General features: G+C 35.5%; 3 protein-coding genes across 3 annotated transcripts; 1 reads left to right on the top strand and 2 right to left on the bottom strand.

The window, feature by feature from the left end:
• Window positions 1-2,460: 2,460 nt before the first annotated feature.
• Window positions 2,461-3,807, bottom strand: LOC113711203 (uncharacterized). Its single transcript, XM_027234382.2, has one exon. The coding sequence runs from the start codon at window positions 3,805-3,807 to the stop codon at window positions 2,461-2,463; it is 1,347 nt and encodes a 448-aa protein (XP_027090183.2).
• Window positions 3,808-7,828: 4,021 nt separating this feature from the next.
• LOC140015075 (uncharacterized) lies at window positions 7,829-13,191 on the bottom strand. The gene is made up of 3 exons (XM_072066948.1): window positions 12,804-13,191; window positions 8,443-9,546; window positions 7,829-8,343 (listed from the first exon to the last, which is right to left on the bottom strand). Exons 1-3 carry the CDS (start codon window positions 13,189-13,191, stop codon window positions 7,829-7,831), a joined length of 2,007 nt encoding a protein of 668 aa, XP_071923049.1.
• Window positions 13,192-21,607: 8,416 nt separating this feature from the next.
• On the top strand, window positions 21,608-22,701 carry LOC113711202 (ethylene-responsive transcription factor ERF021). The gene has a single exon (XM_027234381.2). The coding sequence runs from the start codon at window positions 21,635-21,637 to the stop codon at window positions 22,313-22,315; it is 681 nt and encodes a 226-aa protein (XP_027090182.2). The 5' UTR covers window positions 21,608-21,634; the 3' UTR covers window positions 22,316-22,701.
• The last annotated feature ends 272 nt before the right edge of the window (window positions 22,702-22,973 follow it).

Below are 22,973 nucleotides of genomic sequence, written 5' to 3'. Positions count from 1 at the left end.
GGTTAGAGAAGCAGTCAACGGTCGTACCTTAACTGTCGAAAAAGTAAGGAAGAATTGGTTGTCAGACCTTGTTGATGGCTATAACCAATCTAGTGACGAATGAATGAAAAATCTTTGCATCGATGATCATTTAATTGGACAGTGCCTGAAAAGTTGATCCTTTGGGTAAAATTTTATTAATTGCTATTTTTAGTAAATTGTACTTGTGGAGTTATCTTTTGAATTTTACTTATTTTATTTTCATTTTCATCCCATTAATCATCCCCCAATTTTATTCTATTGGCTTGGAGAGAAACAACTTCCTACCCGTTCCCTGTGGAATCGACCCTACTTGCTATTGTACGCAAATTTAATATTTTTTTAGACAATTCTGGTATATCGGATCAAGCAAACTCTTCGAAAACAGGGTGAATCAAGTAACCCATTGCACACCTAGGGTCCCTACTCTAGTACTTGGATTTGTTCTATAATTAATTGTGGTGATAATTAGGACTTTTTAGTAATTATTATTGCACAAGTTCGACACCTATCACCTTCTCTCTAACCATTTTCTCCTATTTCTCTGTAGAAGTTCTCCAGTCAAAATCTCCCCCAACTCTTCATATGGGAGACACCAGACAAATATGATATTTCTTTATAGGAGATCATTTATCTAGTTTTTGATTTTGTTTAAATAAATTCTCGTATAATTTTCTAATGAGATATTTTTCTCTCCTTAAGAGTTTTTTCTATTCTAAATTATTCCAGTCAAAGTTTTATTCTCTCTTAAATTTTTTCTTGTGAAAGTTTTTTCATAATTGTCATTTTTCTATGAAATTTGAGATTTTGTAGATCTAGTTTTTCAAATCTGCAATTTCTTAGAGGTTTTTCCACTACTAGATCCAGGGTTTGAATATTGTGCATGGTAGTTGGGAATGACAAAGATGTGGAGAGCAGTGGGAGGGTAAAAAATGAAAATGAAAAAATTTGCAAGTTCTTTATTTATCATTGTTAGATCTAAATTTTCTTTGAACTTTAACCAGTACTTTATTTGGCATGCACAGATCCACTGGGTTACAAGGATTTATCTAGATTGAAGATATGTTAAAACATCAATATCATCTATTTATTTATATTGATTTTTCAAAATACTGTATCTGTTAAATTTCAGATCTGTATGTATCTATGTATGTTCAATTTGACGTATTTTTTTGTCATTAGTGCTATTTGTAGAACGAAATTATCCTTTTTATGAAAAACAAAAAAAAAGAAAAAAAAAAGAGAGACATTAAAAGTTATGAAAACTAATTGAACAATTGAAATTTAAAATGGTCATGAACATGATTGGATTTCCAACCAGTTATAAGGGCCGAAATAAAGCTAATCCTATGCCTTAAGAAGATCCATTCGGGAAGCGGTGAGGTACGACACGATGGGGTGGGTATGTTGTTAAAATTCCTCGTAGTTTGGGCCGTGCATCAAGTCTTCTCAAATCGGAAATGTCCTAGGTAAATGATTGGCTAATGATGGAAGTAATTATTCCTTCGTCCTATTTTGATAGTCTTGTTTTCCTTTTTCGTATGGCCTAAATTATAGTCAACTTTCCAATTGAAGAATGTAGGTGTCTTTTTATTTCTCTAAAGTACGTTTATTCAATGTAAGTTGTTATTACTATAAACTACCTTATTTACTATAGATTGTTAGTATTGAATATAACCTACCACATTTAATGCATTTAGATTTTTCAAAACATATTGATATATGAAAAGCCAACTTTATTTAATGTAAGAGTATTTTAGAAAAATAGCAATCTAAATTTGTTTTTCCAACAAAATTAACTACTTTTACTTAAACTATGTAAAAAAAAATTAGGACTATCAAAATGAGATAGAGGGAGTATTACTTTTTGCATCAAAATTGTGTCATATAGTCTTGGATAAATACGGGAAAGGAATAATATGTGAGAAGTTTTTATCATGCTCCAGACCAACTATTTGCAAACTAATTATTTCAAAAGTTTAGTCGTTGGTTTTTAATCAATGAAAATGGTCTAAATAAAATTGTGGAATCCACTAAATTCATATTAAATAGGATTGAGGGGCTCCTACAATCACTAGGATGCAATTAATGATGGGGGATGGATTTGATTTGAAATTAAATAGATGAGATTGATTGTTGGACATGATTTTCAAGGAGAATTATAATTTGTTGTGTTTTTACATGTTTTATTAATACCTACATTTATTCTATTACTCTCTACATTTACTATTTGAGTGTCTATATTACACAACACAGTTAGAATTGATGCTTGCAAAAACCTCTGGTCCTATTAAATACAATTTAAATAAGATTATGAGGTCGACGATATTTGACTGATCAAAAATCAACCACTTTTTTTTTCTACAACGGTAGATTTTGTATTGATTGGCAAAAGATGTACACTTATATGAGCAAAGACTCAAGAAGTTCTATACAAAAGTGTTAGACACACTGAGGATTGATCCATTCCTCATCTTGAAATATGCCTAAGGCATAATCACTAATCATATCACATCTTTTATCTAATCTCCTATCTAGACAAAAAGAGCATTTCTGGAACAAAGCTCTGAGGTTGTTATTATCATCAGCCAAAGTAGACATTTTGATATCCTTAGCCACCCCTGTTGTAATCACTTTCAGCAGCTGTGGGCTGGGGATATGGACTGTAATTTTCTGCCATTGCTGATGTCTGGCCTTTATAATGGCCATCTTCACAGCTTCTGCGATAGTCTGCAACTGATTCATTGTTTTCCTATCAATTAGTGCCCAGGCTAACACCACCTGATGGCTGAAGTTAGTTGCTAAAATCCCAGTACCAACACTATTGGTCTGTTTCTGCACACTAGTTGATATTCTGATATGCATTTCATCACTTCGTACGTCCACTGGTTCTACTTCCTCTCCATCTCTTTCAGCATCCTCAGGGATCATTGTTTCCTTACTCCAAGCTGAGGCTTGCTCTTGCCATTCCTGTTGACCCTTGTTAACTGTTTTCCAAGGATGCTTTCGTTTAGCATTGAACTTCCATTCATTTCTTCTTTTCCATATTTGCCAAAGGATATTCGTAGTAAGCTCTATATGCTCCCTGCCCTCTGTCCTATATGAGACTTCCAGCATTGCAGTCCACCAAACTCTAAAATTCCCTGTCTGTTCAGTTAACCCATCCCACTGTATTGGGGCCATCTTCCATACTGCTTGAGCTCTGCTGCATTGAAAAAACATATGTTCAATAAACTCATTGTGTTCTCCACAGCTATCACATATTGGATCTCCATGGTGTGTTCTATTAAACACCAAACCATTAACTGGAAGTAGCCCATTTAAACTCCTCCAAATGAAGTGTTTTATCTTGCTTTTGACTTTCAGCTTCCACAACCACTTCCATTGCTTTCCATTGGAGTTTGCTGAGCTCGTTTCTGCCTCATCAGCTTTTCTTCCTATATGTTGAGCTGTTTCTCTACTCAATGCCTTGTATCCAGAATTGACCGTATAGATGCCATTGCCACCATGTAACCAGTAATTGCTGTCTTCCCTTCCTGAGATACTTATAGGAATATCCAAGATTTTGTCAGCATCCTTCCTGTTTAAGGTTCTAAGTACCAATGGTTTTCTCCATCTAAAACCACTGATCAGCTCATCTACTCTTCTGATGTTGCAATTCTGAGGCATTGCAGATGTGACTTTTCCATCCTTATTTCCAGGGATCCAGTTATCCTCCCAAATGTTTGTAGCCTTGCCATTGCCTATCTTCTTTCTAGTTCCATTTTGCACAAAATCTCTCACATTCATCATACTTTGCCAAATCCAGGAAGTACACTTTGGGACTTTGCACTTAAAGATTGAGTCCCTATGGAAGTACTTTGCCCTCAAGACCTTGCTGACTAATAAATTCGGTTTGGAAATCAGTCTCCAAACCTGTTTAGCCAGCAAGGCTTTGTTGAAGTTCTGCAAATCCTTGAAACCCAAACCTTCTTTTTTTTTTTCTCTTTAGCCAATCTCCCCCATGAGCACCAGTGTATCTTATTTCTCCCCACCAGTAGTTAGCAAAAATGGAGGTCACTTCTTTACACAATTTGTTAGGGAGTTTAAAACAGGACATTGTATAAACTGGCATGGAAACTGCCTTCAATAATACTTCTTTCCCTCCTTGGTTGAGCAACTTGTTCTTCCAGCTATTCATTCTCTACTGATACTATCCTTAATGTAGCAAAATACTTGTTGTTTAGATCTTGTTATCACCATAGGGAGCCCCAGATATTTTCCTTGAGTAGCTACCTGAATTGTGCCGAGGCTTTGTGTCACTTCCCCTTTCCTCTGATGACTCACATTGCTACTGAAGAATGTTGACCTTGGTTGGTTTTGATGATTATCAAACCAAAATGTAGATTTGGACTAATGTTTTTATGTGAGTAATTTGTTAGAATAGATTCTTGTGGCATAAAAGAAGAAGCAAAAACAGGGCACTCATGTCGGACGCTATCGGACGTCCGAAAGGATGAAGAACATCAAGAAAGAAACTCTGTCGGACGCTCGTGAGGAAGCATCGGACGTCCGAGAAATTTCGTAAAGATTTGATGACTCTCTGACGACGTTCGGACGCAGGGTTCGGACGTCCGACAGGTGGTTCGGACGTCCGACAGGCCAACGGCTAGTTTTGACAGCATTTAATATTTGACCGTTAGAGAGCCTTTTGAAGCCATTTCTCACCTTCTATAAATACCCCAAAGCACAAGAAGACAAGGGACTTTTGCCAACACAAAATACAAGCTTACAAGTGAGATTTTTGAGTAGAAAGATTCTTTGTTGGTTGTATAAGGGGTTGGGGAAGTTGGGTTGTGAGGTTGCTCAAGTGAAGGTTACTCTCTTGGAGTAGTAAAACCTTGGTGAAGGTGAACCAATCACTTGGAGTGGTAAAACCTTGGTGAAGGTTGCCTCATTTGTATAAAATAGTTCTTAATTGGGTGAGTGATCTTTCAAGTGTAGGTTGTTGAGGGTTAACTAGAATAGTTGTAAAACTCCTTGGCTCAACCAAAGAGTATTTGGGGTGAGGAAGGAGTGAGCCTTCACTTGTACATCTTGGTTAGCATCGCCATCAATTGAAGAGGCTATTGGTTTGATATTTGGTTTGCATTTCTTATCCTTTCTCTTTAATTAAGTTTTCTTTATTGTGCTTAAATTTGATATATCTTTGTGCATCATTGTGAATTTGTTTGTACTCATTGGGTTGCACCGGGCACTTACAAATTGGTATCAGAGCTTGGTCTCTTTTGATCAAACTTAACCGCTTAGAGTAAAGATCATGGCAACCATAAAAGTTTCTTTTTTAGAAGGGCAATCTATTGATAGACCACCTATGTTTAATGGTTCTCATTTTAGCATGTGGAAACAAAGAATGATGATTTTCTTACAATCCGTTTATATTGAATTATGGTATGTGGTAGAAGATGGTCCTTATGAAGTTAGAATAGTTGACTCTACCACCAATTTGAGTAGATTAAAGACTAGACAAGAATTGAATGAAAAAAACAAGAGATACCTTTCTTTGAATGCCAAGGCCATGTGTATATTGTACAATGCATTAGATGTAAATGAATCTAGTAGGATTAAAGGTTGTAAATCAGCAAAAGATATTTGGGATAAATTGTGTGAATTTCATGAAGGTAACCAAGATATTAAAGAACAAAAGAAATCTTTACTTGTTTCTCAATATGAATTTTTCAAAATGCATCCTCTTGAAAATGTTGATAAGATGTGTAGTAGATTTTGTGACATTATTCAAGATCTTAAATTGCTTGGAAAAGAATATTCTTTGGGTGAGAAAAATAGAAAGATTTTGAATGCCTTGCCAAAAGAATGGGAAAACAAAATAAATGCTATAGAAGAGACAAAGGATTTAAATTCTATGTCCATTGAATCTCTTGTGGATACCCTAACCTCTTATGAATTAAAGCTGAATTTCAAAGTGCAAGAGGAAGAAAATGCAAGAATGTATACGAGAGGCATAGCTTTTAAAGCATCTCAAGTGGGGGATAACCCATCCTTCATGGGTAATGAAAATATGGAAGTGGACAATGATACAACTCCTCAAATCAAAAGATTCAAGAAGATCTTCAACAAGAGAAGTTCAAGAGAAGATTACAAAATTACATGGGATGATTGCAATTCAAAAAGAGAAAAAGAAGAGTTAGCCCAAATGGCACTAATGGCCTTTGGAGAAGATGAGGTAAATTCTTATCACTCTTCTAGTGATGAAAATAATGAAGATGATGATGTGCATATTCTTATGATTAAAATGCATAAAAGTTTGAGAAAGTCTTATGCTAAAAATAAAGATTTGAAAACAAAAATAAATGATTTGTTGGAAGAAAACTCCAAACTTTTTCAAGAAAACAAATGTTTGAGAATGGAAAATCAAAAAGGTGTTTTTGATTGCAAAAATAATTTGAAAAGGAAGTTGGAAGAGAAAACAAAGTTTTATGAAAAAATGTTGGAGGAACAAAATTTGTTAAAGAAAAGAATTAATGACTTGAACGAGTTTCTCCAAAATGAAAAACAAAAGTTTTCTCAAATAAAAGAAAGCAAATCTTTTCAAGGCACAAATAAGTTTGCTAAGAAAATTAGTTGCATTAAATCCACTTATGTGCAAGATACTTCTATCATGTGTCACTTTTGTTGCCAATTTGGACATATGCAAAATAAAGGGGGAGTTTGCTTTTTGATTGATGCCAAAAGAGGGAGTAGGATTTATTGAAATTTCTTTGAATGTGGCATTTTCTAAGGGGGAGCTTTATTTGATCTTATTTGATAAAAGAAATCTTCATTTTGTTTGTCATCATCAAAAAGGGGGAGATTGTTGACCTTGGTTGGTTTTGATGATTATCAAACCAAAATGTAGATTTGGGCTAATGTTTTTATGTGAGTAATTTGTTAGAATAGATTCTTGTGGCATAAAAGAAGAAGCAAAAACAGGGCACTCATGTCGGACGCTATCGGACGTCCGAAAGGATGAAGAACATCAAGAAAGAAACTCTGTCGGACGCTCGTGAGGAAGCATCGGACGTCCGAGAAATTTCGTAAAGATTTGATGACTCTCTGACGACGTTCGGACGCAGGGTTCGGACGTCCGACAGGTGGTTTGGACGCAGGGTTCGGACGTCCGACAGGTGGTTCGGACGTCCGACAGGCCAACGGCTAGTTTTGACAGCATTTAATATTTGACCGTTAGAGAGACTTTTGAAGCCATTTCTCACCTTCTATAAATACCCCAAAGCACAAGAAGACAAGGGACTTTTGCCAACACAAAATACAAGCTTACAAGTGAGATTTTTGAGTAGAAAGATTCTTTGTTGGTTGTATAAGGGGTTGGGGAAGTTGGGTTGTGAGGTTGCTCAAGTGAAGGTTACTCTCTTGGAGTAGTAAAACCTTGGTGAAGGTGAACCAATCACTTGGAGTGGTAAAACCTTGGTGAAGGTTGCCTCATTTGTATAAAATAGTTCTTAATTGGGTGAGTGATCTTTCAAGTGTAGGTTGTTGAGGGTTAACTAGAATAGTTGTAAAACTCCTTGGCTCAACCAAAGAGTATTTGGGGTGAGGAAGGAGTGAGCCTTCACTTGTACATCTTGGTTAGCATCGCCATCAATTGAAGAGGCTATTGGTTTGATATTTGGTTTGCATTTCTTATCCTTTCTCTTTAATTAAGTTTTCTTTATTGTGCTTAAATTTGATATATCTTTGTGCATCATTGTGAATTTGTTTGTACTCATTGGGTTGCACCGGGCACTTACAAAGAACACTGAGGACTTTTCCAGGTTTATAAATTGACCAGACCCTTCTCATACTTCCTCAAAACTTGAATGAGTTCCCTGGCTTCCTCTCTTTCAACTTTACAAAAGATCAATGAATCGTCAGCAAAAAATAAATGAGTCATGCTTGGTCCAATCCTACTTATCTTCATCCTTGAGATCCTTTTATCTCCCTCAGCCTGCTTAAATAAATTGGAGAACCCTTCTGAACATAAAAGAAAAAGATAAGGTGACAGTGGGTCACCTTGTCTTATTCCTCTTTCTAGAATTACAAACTCTTTTGGTACTCCATTAATATTGAAGGAGTATGTAACTGAGGAAAGGCAACTCCATATCCATTTCCTCCAGACTGTACAGTAGCCCATCTTTTCCATCATGGCATCAAGAAATTTCCACTCCACTCTGTCGTAGGCCTTGGACATGTCCAGCTTCACAGCTATAAAACCATTCTGTCCTTGTTTCTTATTTTTCATGTAATGCAAGTACTCATGAGACAAAATGACATTGTCAAGAATTTGCCTACCTGGGATAAAAGCTGACTAATTTTTACTAATGCAATGGCTTAAAACATTCTTGAGTTTATTGGCCAATATTTTTGAAATCACTTTGTACACAACATTACAGAGGCTAATTGGCCTATAACTCTTCAAATTAGTAGGATTCTGAATTCTGGGGATGAGGAAAATGACAGTATGATTCCAAGACTTAGGCAAGTTGCTTGATTGGAAAAAATGCCTAATAGCAGCAATTACATCAGGTTTAGCAACATGCCAGAATTTTTGAAAAAACAAGGGAGACATACCATCTTGACCCGGTGCCTTTTTAGGATTCATGGAAAAAAGAGCTGATTTAATTTCCATCTCATCTACCTCTCTAGTTAACTTTGCATTCATCTCAGTAGTGATAATAAGAGGTATACCATGAAGAATCTCTGCTATACCCTCACTCCCTGAACTAGAGAAAAGGACTCTATAGTAGTCAGCTACTTCCTTTCCCAACTCCTCCTCACTTTTTGTCCAAGTTCCATTCTCCCTTTGAATGTTAAGAATTCTGTTTTTCCTTCTCCTTCCCTTCACACTGGCATGAAAAAATTTGGTGTTCTTATCCCCTTCTCTCAGCCAATCAATCCTTGCTTTCTGAGCCCAATACTGCTTTTCTTCAAAGTAAGCCTCTTTCAACTGCTTCTTCAAATATGCAATCTTATCCTTAACTCCTGAGTCCTTAGAGTCCTTGATCTCCTTAATCTGAAACTTAACTTGATTGATTCTTCGCAAAGAGTTTCTTGTGAAGTTGTTTTTCCATTTGAGTAGAGCCACTCTGCATTTAGCAACATGTCTTGTAATCCTATACATACTATTTCCTTCAACTGGTTGTTTCCAAGCTTGCTCAACCACTTGATTAATGTCTTCCCTTTTGAGCCATCTCTTATCAAAGAAAAATCTTGATCTTCGTTTTTCTACTCTAGGCCAATTGTCTATGAGCAGCATGCTATGGTCTGATCCCAGAATTTCCACATATTCACATTTAGCTTTATCAAAATTTTGACCCCAGCTTATGGTGTTCAGACTCCTGTCCAGTCTTTGCCTTACCTCCCCCTCACCTTCCCAATTGTTGCTCCATGTCCAGGGGTTACCAGTAAATCCTAGATCCACAAGGCTGTTACGCTCAATAAAACTATTAAAATCCTTGAAGCTTCTATCATCTCTTGCTCTCCCTCCCCACTTCTCTTCATTAGATAGAATGTCATTGAAATCACCTGTTAATTGTGACAGCCCCACCTCCCCCTAAGGCGAACCAAAGGGGTTAGCGGACTGCCTGCCCAACTCTCGCCAGGACTAACAGTTCGGTATAAAACGAGCTAGTACATTCCAGAACTTACCAACGCGGGTAAACAAGTCAAAATGGCAAAATAACCCAAAATAAAAAAAAATGAAATCCGGAGTCGGCCATGAATAGTAACCGACCCATCAGAACCCAACCAAATATCAAACAAACATTCACATCTTGAAACTTAGCATTTACAAGCCAAAGTGGCATACAAAAGTATTCAAAAGTGGATACATGTCTGGTTTGCCAAGTCAAAAGGGAAACGGTCCCAAAAGTACATTTAGGGTTTCAATACATGAGCTATACAAAAAAAATATGTCCAACTAGCTCAATTCGGCAACCATTTATCAATTGCAGTCCAAAAGTATTTATTTTTCTGTAAGGAAACAAAAAGAAACAGAAAGGGGTGAGCTTGCGCTCAATGAGGTACCAGACATATAGCAGTAAAATCATGGCATTTCACATTTAACAAATCAGGTACACATGCCAGATGTAAAGTAAAGGAACCAATGATTCAAATTAGAAGGATACAGGTGGCTCTCAGGAGCCAAATTCCCATTTGCATCATCGAAGCTTGATCGAAATAATAGTTGACACTCCGTCAACGCTAAAGGAGTAACCAATACCGTAGACTCCACTTTCTTCGATTCCTTCCACCTCACATACCCCCACCGGGCCCGAAATCCAATCAGATCAGAAATTGTAATACTCGAGTATACCGGAATCAAGGGGTCTCAATACCCAAAGATCCCAAAACGGACTACCGTGGTTCGTTATCTAATCGACCAGGCCCTTGCCGGCCCGACTCGAGTAACTGGCCACAGGTGTTGAGCTCAGAGGTCACAGAAAGGTCGTTGGATATCAGCCTCCAAACGACGTCCGAACAGATACAGATACAGATAACAGATTCAAATTTTATATAGTAAATTGGGCATATGAACAGACAAGAGAACGAGTGTGATAAAGTACACCCTCGTCTCAACCAGAATAAACAAACAGATAGTACATTCGATCATATCACAGATTGCATATACAGACCCCAAGTTAATCAACAAATAAGGGGAGTGGTACACTCACCAGTTCAAGTACAGATACCTCCCAAAAGAGAGCTTTAATCACCAAGAAACCCTAAAATAATCCAAGGAAAACAATTAAAGGTTTCTCTTTCAAAAATCGAGTATACAGAATGCACATGTGAGGCTCGACTACCAGTCGTATGCCTCGTCCAAATAATTACTAAAGCAAGGGTGCAAAACATGATTTTTTTTGGAAACGAAAAGGTAACATGAAGACCTAGACTCAAACAACCCAAAAGCCCCTGGCTCAACTCACAAGTAAATCCAACTAGCCTTCAAGTAAAATTTCGGCAGCATGTCCCTTGTGTTTACCTATTTTTCAGCCATCATGGCTTCATTATTTCCTCAAAACAGTCCCAACATCTCGTACAAAAATAATCTCATTCCCAAAAGCCATTCACTAGGCTTAATGGCATTCAAGTACAACATTTAGCTAGGAAATGACCGGATATGAAAGTCAAGCCCTAAACTATTCAAATAAACACAATAAGACTTGATTACAAGTCATAAACCAATTCTACATACTACCAAAACAGGGTTCCCTAAGCATACACAAACAATAGAGGAAACCAGAAAAATCCGGAAATGATTTAGCTTTAGCCCTGAAAAAAAATAGTTTTTGTCCTCATTTTGCGGTAATGGTGCCAAAGACACTATGATTATCGGATGAAGGTGCAAGACCCACCGTTTCGAAGCTAAGAGATAGGGCTACAATATTACAGAAGGTCACTCAACCCAGTTTCGAGTGTAACTAGGTCAAAAATGCGAGATACTATACCAGAATTACAAAAACAGATTCACAGAACGCATTCTAGCGGAAACATCATAAATCAGGCTATCCAAGTCCAAATCCAGAAATTCTAAAACCAGCTGAAAGCTAAGAAACAGGGCTACATCTCATCAGAAGGCCTCAACAACTAATTCGGAAGCAATTCCAGCCAAAACAACCAATTACAGGCGCAATTCTTACATTCGGGTAAAACCAGAACAGTAATAGTAATTTCGACTTTTCTCATTCTACACTACTCCAATTGACCTGAAATTTTGTAGACACCTCTAAAATGTCATTTCCTACAACTTTCATGTTTTAAGCCAAGGCCAATTCAGCCTCTAACTAGGAGCTAAAAATTCGGGCAGAATGCTCCCACTAGAACCCTAATTTTCTGAAATTTCTTCCAAACCAGAAATTGGTTGCAATTAATCACTTTTTCCACCTCCTAGAGTCATTATATACCATTTCCAATCATCATAGATAGCCACACAATCATGCTTATATTAAAACAGAAAAATCCCCAAAAATAATAAAACTTCATCACTTCAACCACAAATCAAGAAATAATCTATAATATTGCATCTCATACTACCACTAAGCATGATTTAAGCATCAATTAAGGGAGGAGGGTGGTTCTTCACAACTCACCTTAAAAACAAGAGAGAGAGAGCAATTGGTCACCTTAACTTTCCAAATAACTTCACACAACAACTCACAAACACTAATTGAAGAGGTTTTATGGAGAAATTACAAGTTTCAATGGTTGGTTTTGATGATTTGGAGCAAGCTTGAAGAGTTTTCTTCCTTGTGCTTAGAGTAAGAGAGAGAGAAAGAGAGAAAGAGAGGGCCGGCCACTTATGGAGGATTTTTGATGATTTTTGGTCATTTTTGGTTTATTTAAGTCAAATGGTAAGACCATGAATAGTGGTCTTAAAGGTAAACCACTCAAATGGTGACACTTGTCACCTTTTATTAAATACTTACCTAACTTGTCTCTCTTATACCAATCCACTTAGCCTCCTCTAATTATCTCTTAACACCCGGTAAATTAATTCCAGTATCCAAAACTTAACCTAGTTGGTCGAATTTTTCCGAACTTTTCGTACTAGTGGGTCCCACATCCGGTATACGCTCTTAATTTCTCAAAACTTATTTGGTACTAGAAAACTCATCTAAAAACTATATTTACTCATAAAATTATCTAGAAAATTTTCCGGATACAGAAAGTGCAGAAAACAAACCATTGAAGATAAGAAAACCTAGAAAATGGAAAAGTTACGGGTTCGCACACTAATAGCCATTTATCACCCCACAATTGTTGTCTCACAGTCAAGACTTTCCACTGATGTTTCCTAATATTAGCATCACAACTCATGTAAACACCAATAAACCACCACTCAAGCTGAGTGTCCGAGTCAATCACTAGAGCCTCTATAGTGAGGGCAGTTGTAACAACTTTCCTAACCTCTATATCATTGTTCCAAAACAAGGCCATGCTTTCTTTCCTATCCATAGCTTCCACAATCACATTTTCCTCAAATCTCAGAATATTTTGGACCTTTTTCATATAACTAAACCTGTTTTTGGTTTCACTTAGAAAGACTAAATTTGGGGAGAGGAGGTTGTTAGCCTCCTTCAACTGGGGAACTGTCAAGGAGCTCCTTGCTCCTTGGCAATTCCACACCAGAACTTTCATTGTAACATGAGAGGCCAGTTGAGGTTGGCCCCTACCCCCTCTAGTTTCTCACTCAGATTCCCCTCCCCCTCTTCCATTTTGTTTCTCTTAGGACCAATTTCATTCACCTGCACTTCCACCATGTCTTCATCCACCAAATTCAGTTTCCTTTTCCCTTGTTGAGGTGTCAGAGACCTGTTCCCCCTCAGTTCTTTCAATGGTTGTCTATAGATTTTGGGAGATCTTCATTTTGCATGTTATGTTTCTGGGCAGCCTTTGTACCCACGTCCGAAGATCCTGGATCAATTTGCATTAAGGCTGTTTCAGGTCTATCAGAATCTTCCTCCATTACTGTTACTTGCATTAGCTCCTGTGTTATTTGCTCAAGTCCATTCCTCTCCACTTCACCCTTGTTCTTCCTATGTTTCTCTACCTCCTCTAGGATACTCACCCTTCCTTCTTCAAAAACACTGTTACTCTTTCCCCCAATGAGGGTTTCTGTAGCTTCTCTGGTTCAAATTTCCTTCTGACTTTTACTGCTATTTGAATTGAAGCTATGCATTTTTACTTCACTGCAGCTAACTTCAACTCTTTGTTGCTGTACCTCATCACCTCCAACCTCTTTGGACCTTTCCCTATCTGTCTGTTTCTCTTCATTACCCTTCCTATTGCCTTTCTTTCTCCTTGGCATAAAGTCCTTATGACTATATTTCATATTCACCTTTTCCTTAGGATTTAACAGAACCATCTCTCCATCTTTATATCCCCAATGGTTCTTCTCAGAGTTATACTTATCCTGTTGTTTCTTTTGGGGTGATGATTTTCCTGTATTGGCCTCATCCATGGACCGTACTGATGTTCCTGCTTCCCTTTGCATATCTGTATTACCTCCTTGCATGACTTTTCTCCATGTCCAATTACTCCACACTTGTAGCAAAAATCTAGACATCTCTCATATTTGAAGTTCAACCATTTTAAAACTCCATTAACTTTAACTGTCGATCCCCTGAGTAGAGGTAGGGAGGTATCTAGTACCACTAATAGCTTTAAGTGTCTACCTTCCTTCCCTCCAACTTGAGGCACCAGAATATCCTTTACTTCCTGAAATACAGAACCAATTTTCTATCCCACTTCTTTTGTTATCCTGTGTAAAGGTAGATTCCAAACTTGGACCCAGAGAGGTGCCAGGTTAAAAGCAGATGTGTCTTCCTCTATACCTTCAAACCAGTGTTTCATCACCAGAATTTGGTTGTCCATGACCCACGGTCCACCTCCTACTATCCTATCTCTGTCCTCCTTATTTGGAACATAAAACTGAAACATATATGGATCCAATTCTATGATCCTCAGATTCCTTGGATACCCCCAAACCGAGTTCACAGAGTTCTTAACTCCAACAAAGTTAACCACTTTCTCCCCTTTAATTCTCCCCACTAAACTTAACTGACATTCTTGAATACCTCTGTCTATCTCTTCACCTCCAAGGTCAGTACCTTCCAATTCTTTATCTGAAAGAGCGAACTTTCTTATCGCATCTGCTAGTTCCTCCGCCATGGGGTCTAAACAGATTCTTAAGCTACCTCCTACTATCACTACTAAGACCAAGACTAGTCAAGCAAAGAGCCAAAGAAACTACCCAGGCAGACTTGGTCGCTTAAAAAGAAGAAGGCCCTCCCTCCCTGTTTTTGAAAGAACTCAACAAAATATATTTTTAAAATTACTTATATTATTATTTTTTCCTTTTTCATTATTTTATTTATGGTCTTCCTTATCCGTAAGAAAGAAACTTTTGGAAAAGGGAGACACCAAAAACTCTAACAGAAATGAAGCACACATCAAGGAACAGTGGTGATAATGGCTCTGAAAATACCTATCAGCACCTTTACGTCTTCCATGGAGTCTGTTTCCTTGGACCAAATTAGCTAAGATCACTGCTGCATGCTCTCATTTTCCGACAGTGTTGCTAAAACTTAGGTGCAAGCTTTCCACTGAATGGGGAACAAGATCCTCTCAAAGTTCTCGGCTTTTGTTGTCTCACTCTTAAATGTTCGATCTTCTTAACATCATCAACGCATTAAAGATTCTGGTTGATGTCCGAATCTTGGGATTGTGTGTGTATTTTTGCGAAAATTTTGAAGATTTTGAAAAGGTTTGAAACTCTCAAGATTGAGAGACTCACACTCTTACCTAGAGAGAGAAACTCTCACTTTTGGAGGGAACTTAATCAAAAATCAACTACTCGATTTGCTAAATAGTTGATCTGGACTGTAATAAAATTTCTCAAGATATGTTTACCGCTGTACGCTATTTGCTGCAAGAAACATGAACTCTTGATAGTTGAAAGCAAATTATAAGGTGAGCAAAACGATCCAGATTTTTGGTGCAATCATCATATTAAATTTGTTTATTTAACTCTTCATATTCTCGTACATATTTTCGGACACAAAGGATGAAAGTAGTAAAATGAGACTAATTTAAAAATTCAAAAAACCATTTTAGGAAATTTCCTTAACATTTGTAATTGTTTTCGTCAAATATCAACGTCTCAAAGTTAAGTAACTTATTCATTAAAGGGTCTCCCTAACAACTGCACCAATGGACACTAGTTAAGGTATATTCCATGTGTTAGATTTTTGAAAAAATAAAATTAATTAGAAGAAGTGTATAAATGTAAGAGAGAATAATAATTGTTAATGTGTGTAAATAGATGATAGGTTAAGTAAAATTTAAATATGTTAATAAGTGGTCATTGGACACTCATCCGTACAAAAATCCTTCATTAAAAAGAGCGGAAGTAGCGAATAAAATGTTTTGTATCGCCACTTTAAAATGAAAGTCTCTTGTGTCATCCTTCATTGGTTCTACACCATTAAAGAATAAAGGAAAAGTAGCTTATCGTTGAATTGAAGTTGTTCCCAGGTGAATTAGAGCTAAAAAAAAAAAAGTGTGCTAGAGAGAGAAATTTTTTAAAAAAATACCAAATGAAAAAAATTAATTAATTAAATGTTCAAAACTCATCAATTTTCTAACACGAGCTTGTTAAGTGCTTAACAACTCATAATCAAACGCGCGACTCCATTAAGGAACTTACAAGTCTTGTAATCAATTGTTTTTGGGTTTAAGGAATGTCATTAACTGTGAACGTGTCATAAAAGAAGACAATGAAAGTGAAACGCCCACCGGCATTTGTGACCACACGGCCTATTATCATTTGCTTGTTGAAAGTCTAGATTTGAGTCAAACTTATAATAAACACATGCTTTGTTTCTATTTTGGTCAATCTCGTCTCTTTGACTTTTTCTTAGACCTGTTTGCCACCTTGCCAGGCAGCACTGTTCTATTCAGGGTTATTTGCAGTTGCCGCCCCTGAGAATTGGGGATATGTCACATTTCACCACCCTGAACATTAAAAGTATTCATGTTACCTGCCACAAAGACTGGTCAATCTGAGAATTCTTAACTTTGTCAAGGAAAAAAGTGAGTGCAACGGCATTATTACTTTTTTATTGTTGAAATTATTTATAATTTATCATTAGTATTTTGTTTACTGAAATTTTCTATAGTTTCATGCTATTGCCCTTTAATTGCTCAAAGCATCTGTAGTTTACTATTATTGACCTTATATTGCTAAAAATATACACCTTTTGTATATCATTTAATATAAAAAAATATTAAATTGATAAAAATAAAAAATCCATATTTAATTAGTGTTCCATAAAATCTTTTCTTATTCTTGTTGGATTGATGTTCATGTTCATATATATATATTCAATATGCTAGACTTCATATCGAACAATAATATAAAAACCATAGCTATAACAATAAGAAAAGTTATAATATCTTTGAAAGCATAAGACAATGTTAAGCTCGTTATTTGTTAAAGGACTAATTTTTATGTTTTTAATTCATGTAAATTGTTAGAAGTATATTGATGTCATTTTTATTTTCAAATTAGTCAAATATTAAACCAAAATTGTTAAAAAAAAAGGGTTAATATATCTTATTTTTAATTTAGAGGAGGAAAATGGTCATTAAAACAAACTTGACATTTTTCAACAATAAAAGGCCAGTAATATAAATCATGGATAATTTTGACAATAAAAAGGCAACGGTGGCATTACGCTCACTCCTTCTTTTTTTTTTTCAATTTGGTCAGAGTTAATATTTCTAACGTTGACTAGTCTTCATGAGGGACAAAATATAATTTCTAAATTTTAAGTGGTAAAGTGCAAATACCACCAAAGTTCAAGGGAAAAAGTGTGATTAACTCTTCTAGGTTCCTCTTCTCCTTCTTCGTCCAAGTATATATTTTTTTCCTGTCAAACGGTAATATCATTCTTCTTCCAAATATGTTGGTCCACATAATTTTTGTACTTCTTTCTTGGGTTCAGGGTCACATTCTCTTCATCTTAGTATTTTATTCCAATATGAAATTTTGTGTCCACTTTTCCATGCATTTGACAAGCAAATCTGAAATCACTTTTGAAGGTCGGTTTTCAGATACTACTTGAGAAACTTTAATCCGGCATAAAATTTCAATTTTTATTTTCAAACCCTTTTAATAACTATTTCCATCATTGTGAAGCATTTTTGACATCAAGAATTTCTTCATCACTAGTGCTATTCTAGACAAAAATGAACATCTTCAAGATCATATCATGATTGTAATGTTAAAGAGGAAGGATCCAATATCAACTGTAAAATAAATTGAAGTGTCCAAACTTGGGCTCTTTTAAGATAATCCACTTAAAGTCTCTAGTGATTTAGCATGTCGCTCTTGTCGGCATACAAAAGGCTTTGGTCCCTTAATTTATACCTTAACAAGAAAATACTTATGTGTTTACATAGTCCTGGAATAAAGAGAAGAAACATAGGAGACATCATCAGGAATTCTGAGAATTTTGTAGGTCAAATGCGACTTCTGGCCTTGTTAAGTGCGTGCCAATGGAGCAATGGCTTTGTTCAACAAATATTGATATAGTGCATCTTCTTTTTTGAATAAAAAAAAAGTGGCTAATTACATCTTTTCCAATTTTATGAAAAAAAAAACACACGCACAATAGTTATTTTATGGTTTATTTCTCTCATAAAGTGTCAAAGCTGTAATATTTGTTAAGTAAGTTAGACTCTGATTGAATGGTTTTTTATTGGGATATTTTAGAGTAGTGTATAATTTTTTTTTTGGATAAAAACATATATAAGATAAAAAAAAAGTGGCTAAAAACACGTATTTATAATTTTCTAAAAATAAGCTTATGAAAAATTGGGGCATCTAAACAAAGCTTATCTATTGTAAATATTCGGTGAAATGTAAACCAAGTTGCCTCTAAAAATTAACGAACACCATTTTCTATTTGTTTTTTCTACGGCAATCCACATTTTCAAAATCAAGAAAATAATTTCGTCTTTTTACAATTATTGATTAAAAAACTTCGGCAGTTGAGAGAGAAAAGGACAATTATGCGTGGCAAGTTTCTTAAGTCACGAACAACAAAACGCAGGTTGTATAGAATTAAAATTTTTTTTCTCAATAAGAACAGTGTAGAATTAATTAATTAATTTTCAGGTGAAGGAAGCCTGACATCATGTTTGGAGCGAGTCCTGGGAGTGTGAAACTTCAGTTGGGTGTTTAGTTAGTGGATAACGTTGTTAATGTAAAATTAGCAGGATCCAGCTGTTATCACTCATCACTCATAAGTGATAATTAGCCATTCATAGACGTGTATTAATATTAATATCTCCTTCTACAATATAAAAACAAATAAATAACAAAAAATTTATTTGACTAATTAAAGAGAGCAAAAAATTCTAAAACAAATAAACAACTCCTAAGAAGTTCATAAAAACTACCGTAGCCCCAATCGATTTTTGTGTTCAACTCAGCTACGTACTCCTCGATCTTGCCTGATAGGATTAGGTAGAATAGATGATTTGAATATTTTTATACTTCTATAAATTTAGAAATTGTGGATGCTCCTTGGAGCCAAATCTTTTGTTAGTTAGTGGCAATAAACTCAAGTATCTTTTATAAATTTAAACTTAGTATTGGATCAAGAAACGAACGTGGAAATGAAGAAAGTGAATGGTCAATTAGGTGACTAAAATGAAGAATGAAATAGGACCGGCCTTTTAATAATTAGATTGAGGGGATAGCATTTCAAATTACGTTATTGACTTTAATATCTGCTAAAATACAAACATTTTAAATTTAATTAAAAGAAAAAAAAAAACCAATCGTGCACTTGATCTTAGACTCTAAGGAGAGGCCAATTCGGATGAATAGGGTACCTATTCAAAGTTCGATTTCCTTGAATCTGATTCATGACTCGCGATAGATTTGGATAGATTCTGTGTTTGATCAATTCTTTAGGCTGTGACTGAGTTGAAGGATTTGACGAAGGATTTGAAATCCTTTTGAATTCTTCTAGTTCTTTATAGATTATTTAGAGGACATTTGAATTTGTAAATTACTAATAATTCTAGTGCATAAAATGCGTTTAAATAATTGATCGATTATAATTTCAAATATTTCTTAAACAATTCAACAACTAAAGTGATGATTTTGATGAATTTCAAATTCTTTGTCAAATTTTGAATCCAAATGGTCGGACAAATACATGTACATATACCTATCATATAAATAGGTTACAAGAATTTACTCTTTTTTTTTTAACATGCATGGAATCATTCCTTCACCTTGATATTCTACATAATTAATTAAAACTGTAAATTTAATAGACAAATAGTGGATTTTAACCGATCCAGCAGATTTAATGTAATACAGTGGGAATAGTTATTAAATTCTTAAAGCTTACTTCACAAGGTAAATCCAATATGATTGTGCACACGGAATAAATCATGACATTGAAAGTCTACTTCAATATGATGAGTTAAGACTAAAAACATTAACCAGAACAATTTAAATAAACAAGAACTGTTGACAATGAAAGAGTAATTAATTACAAGATTGAATCTAGATGTGGGCCTGATATCCCTTTCACCTTAGTCAGACAACCGCGTCTTGAAACAGGATACACGCCACCATGCTTCTCCTCCGCAACGTCTCATTCTCACTACTCCCGACAATTTTCTATTGGATAAATTAATTATAACTCTCTTGTGATTTTATACAATGCTAGACGACTCTCTTAAGATTTCAAAATATTCACATAATGTTCTTATGATTTTATGTAAAGTGAAAAGTAAAAGGAATGCGCAATCAGCTATGTCGTTTATATCTAATGCACTTTAAAAACGCATGTCGTAAAGTTTTAATCTCCGTATAATCCTTTTATAGTTTGTATAAGTATTCACGTTATCCCCTGTGATTTTTTCACTGATTTACGTAATCTCACTATACTTTTATGTAAGGTAGTTAAGCAGTCGATTGATTTAGCATTTTAAGTAAAGATATTATTGGTATTATAATTAACAACGTTACATATACTATTTTTCATCAAGTTTTCACTTTACATAAAATCATAGGGGATGAAATTAATATTTTAAAATATTAGAGAGATTATGTGGCAATAGACGAGACCACATGGAGATTACATGTAATTTACCCTTTTCTATTTTGTAAATGCACAAGAGGACAATCAATCAATAGTAGTATAAGAATAAGATTTTCAAATACAAATCCCATGTTTATACAGGACCAATTCCATCTTCTTGTTTAGAAAAACAAGAAATCGTGCGCAAAGAGAACATGTGTCAGACATTAGCATTTTAGTTTAACAAGAATAACCTCTGTCCGAAAGTTTTTTGTTCTTAGTAAAATTTCGAATCCATTGGACGAAATGACATGCTCAAATTTAATGTAATAATAAAGGAAAACACACTTTTCACAATTAAAATATTGTAGGAGGGGATAAGAAACACAAATGTCATCTTATAATGATTCTTTTTTGTTTTTTCAGATGACTGAAGGAGGAAAAGAGGAGGTACGAAAAACTGACTAATGTTCAAGGTAGATTTAAAGATTTGAATTCTATCTATATTTTGGGTTCCAACTAAGTAGTGAGTCGGTGAAGATAATTTCTCTTTGGCCCTTTTACTTTTCTAGTCCAGAAGTTGGTATATGTCGGCCTATTATGGGCTCCCACCCTTTCTTCTATAACTATGCATCAAATCCATGCAGAGTAGAAATGAAATAGAAAGCAAGAAAAATCGAAAACCAACGAAGCTTCGACGGATTTCGATTTCATTGCAGAAATATCTTAACGCGTATGAAGGCAACAAACAACAAAAGGAGCAATTAAAAAGGGAAAAAAATAGAAAAATGATCCTTGCTCATCACAAATGTTAAAAATCTGTTGTCACACTCACAATGAAAAAGGAAAAAGAAATTCATTGAACGAAATTGCTGGGAAGCTCGGTCGCCAGTTTCCCACTTCGATTAATGTTTATGTTATTGACTTAACACATAATCCAGTGATTTCATTATCTCGACAACTATAAATGCATGACTAAATTTGCCTGGATTCTTCAGAATCTTTGTCACTATATTCTATCACTACTTTGTCAATATACATTCTTCTCCAGTCTTGACTGTAGAATGGAAAACAACAACAACAACATCAACAACAATGGTGGCACGGGAAGCCCTTCAGTTTACAGAGGAGTAAGGAAGCGAAGATGGGGAAAATGGGTATCTGAAATACGTGAGCCAGGTAAGAAAACTCGGATATGGTTAGGTAGCTTCGATACTGAAGAAATGGCAGCCGTAGCCCATGATGCTGCTGCTTATTTCTTTCGAGGGTCTGCAGCTCAACTGAACTTTCCTGTATTGGTTGGCAATCTTCCTCGTCCGGCTAGCTCGAGCGCTGAAGATATAAGAATGGCAGCCCAAGAAGCATCTTTGCTGGTGAAGAATTTGAGTGGAGATCAGCATAATGGTGGTCATCAGGCTGCATCAGGAAGCTCTAGCAACATGGCTAACCCCATTGATACTCAGCCGCTTACGGTAGGGCTCTCCCCCGTCCAAATTCAGGCCATCAATGACTTGCCATTGGAGTCACCAGATTACAAAAGGTGGATGGAGATGGCATCTGGTTCAGAAGGTTTAGAGGAACCAATGATTTTTCCTGATGACTATGACATGGCTGACTATGAAGAGATACCTGATGATTCGCTATGGGGTTAGACACGTACACTTTTAGATCAGATATTAAAGATTTGTAGTGCTGATTTTACTTGTGTGGCCGACTTCCTTTTGAATAGAAAAATAGAAGCTAAAGGAGATCTCCTAAATAAACTAATCAATGTAACTGATATTGTATTATTGATTTTTGCTAGAATTCACTCGTATATTTGATTGAGTGAGGATATGCTGGACAGAAGAATTTTATGTCTAGTTCGAATTTTTAGTCCACTTTGTTAGCAATAGCCACTTTTGGCTGGTGGCTCCTAAAAGAGTACTGTTATGTACTTGAGTTTGACTTTTGATCTAATGTCTATTGCCTGTGTATATGTTGTTGTGGGGAGATAAAGTGATTTTTTTATGCCAAGTGAGGCTTGTAAAAGTTGTATCTTCACTTCTTCAGTAGTAAAATGTAGTGCTGGGTATTATAATTTAGTAGACATGTGGTACAATTATTTTTGCATAATTACCAGTGTCATAAATCTTCTTGTTCTTCTTAATTTTTTTTTAGAAAACTTTGTCGATCTTTTGGCTAAGATCTAGTGTAGTGTCATAAGTCTTTCTATTAGAAAGTAAATGCGAGTTTTGTGTGTATTTGTGAGTTATTTTTTATATATTGTATGGATGAAATATTTTTAAGTTATTTTTTTTTGTATTACCG

The sequence above is a fragment of the Coffea arabica genome, chromosome 10e (genome assembly GCF_036785885.1).
Source record: "Coffea arabica cultivar ET-39 chromosome 10e, Coffea Arabica ET-39 HiFi, whole genome shotgun sequence".
NCBI lineage: Eukaryota > Viridiplantae > Streptophyta > Magnoliopsida > Gentianales > Rubiaceae > Coffea > Coffea arabica.
The sequence above is the reverse complement of the archived record's forward strand: the minus strand, read 5'-3'. Positions and strand labels throughout refer to the sequence as shown.

Coding starts and splice junctions, on each gene's coding strand:
- LOC113711202 (XM_027234381.2), top strand. CDS start 21,635: ATGACTAAATTTGCCTGGATTCTTCAGAATCTTTGTCACTATATTCTA.
- LOC113711203 (XM_027234382.2), bottom strand. CDS start 3,807: ATGAATGTGAGAGATTTTGTGCAAAATGGAACTAGAAAGAAGATAGGC.
- LOC140015075 (XM_072066948.1), bottom strand. CDS start 13,191: ATGAAAGTTCTGGTGTGGAATTGCCAAGGAGCAAGGAGCTCCTTGACA. Junction 9,547..12,803: donor TGTGAGACAACAATTGTGGG/GTGATAAATGGC, acceptor TATCTAATGAAG/AGAAGTGGGGAGGGAGAGCA. Junction 8,344..8,442: donor TTATAGGCCAATTAGCCTCT/GTAATGTTGTGT, acceptor CTTTTATCCCAG/GTAGGCAAATTCTTGACAAT.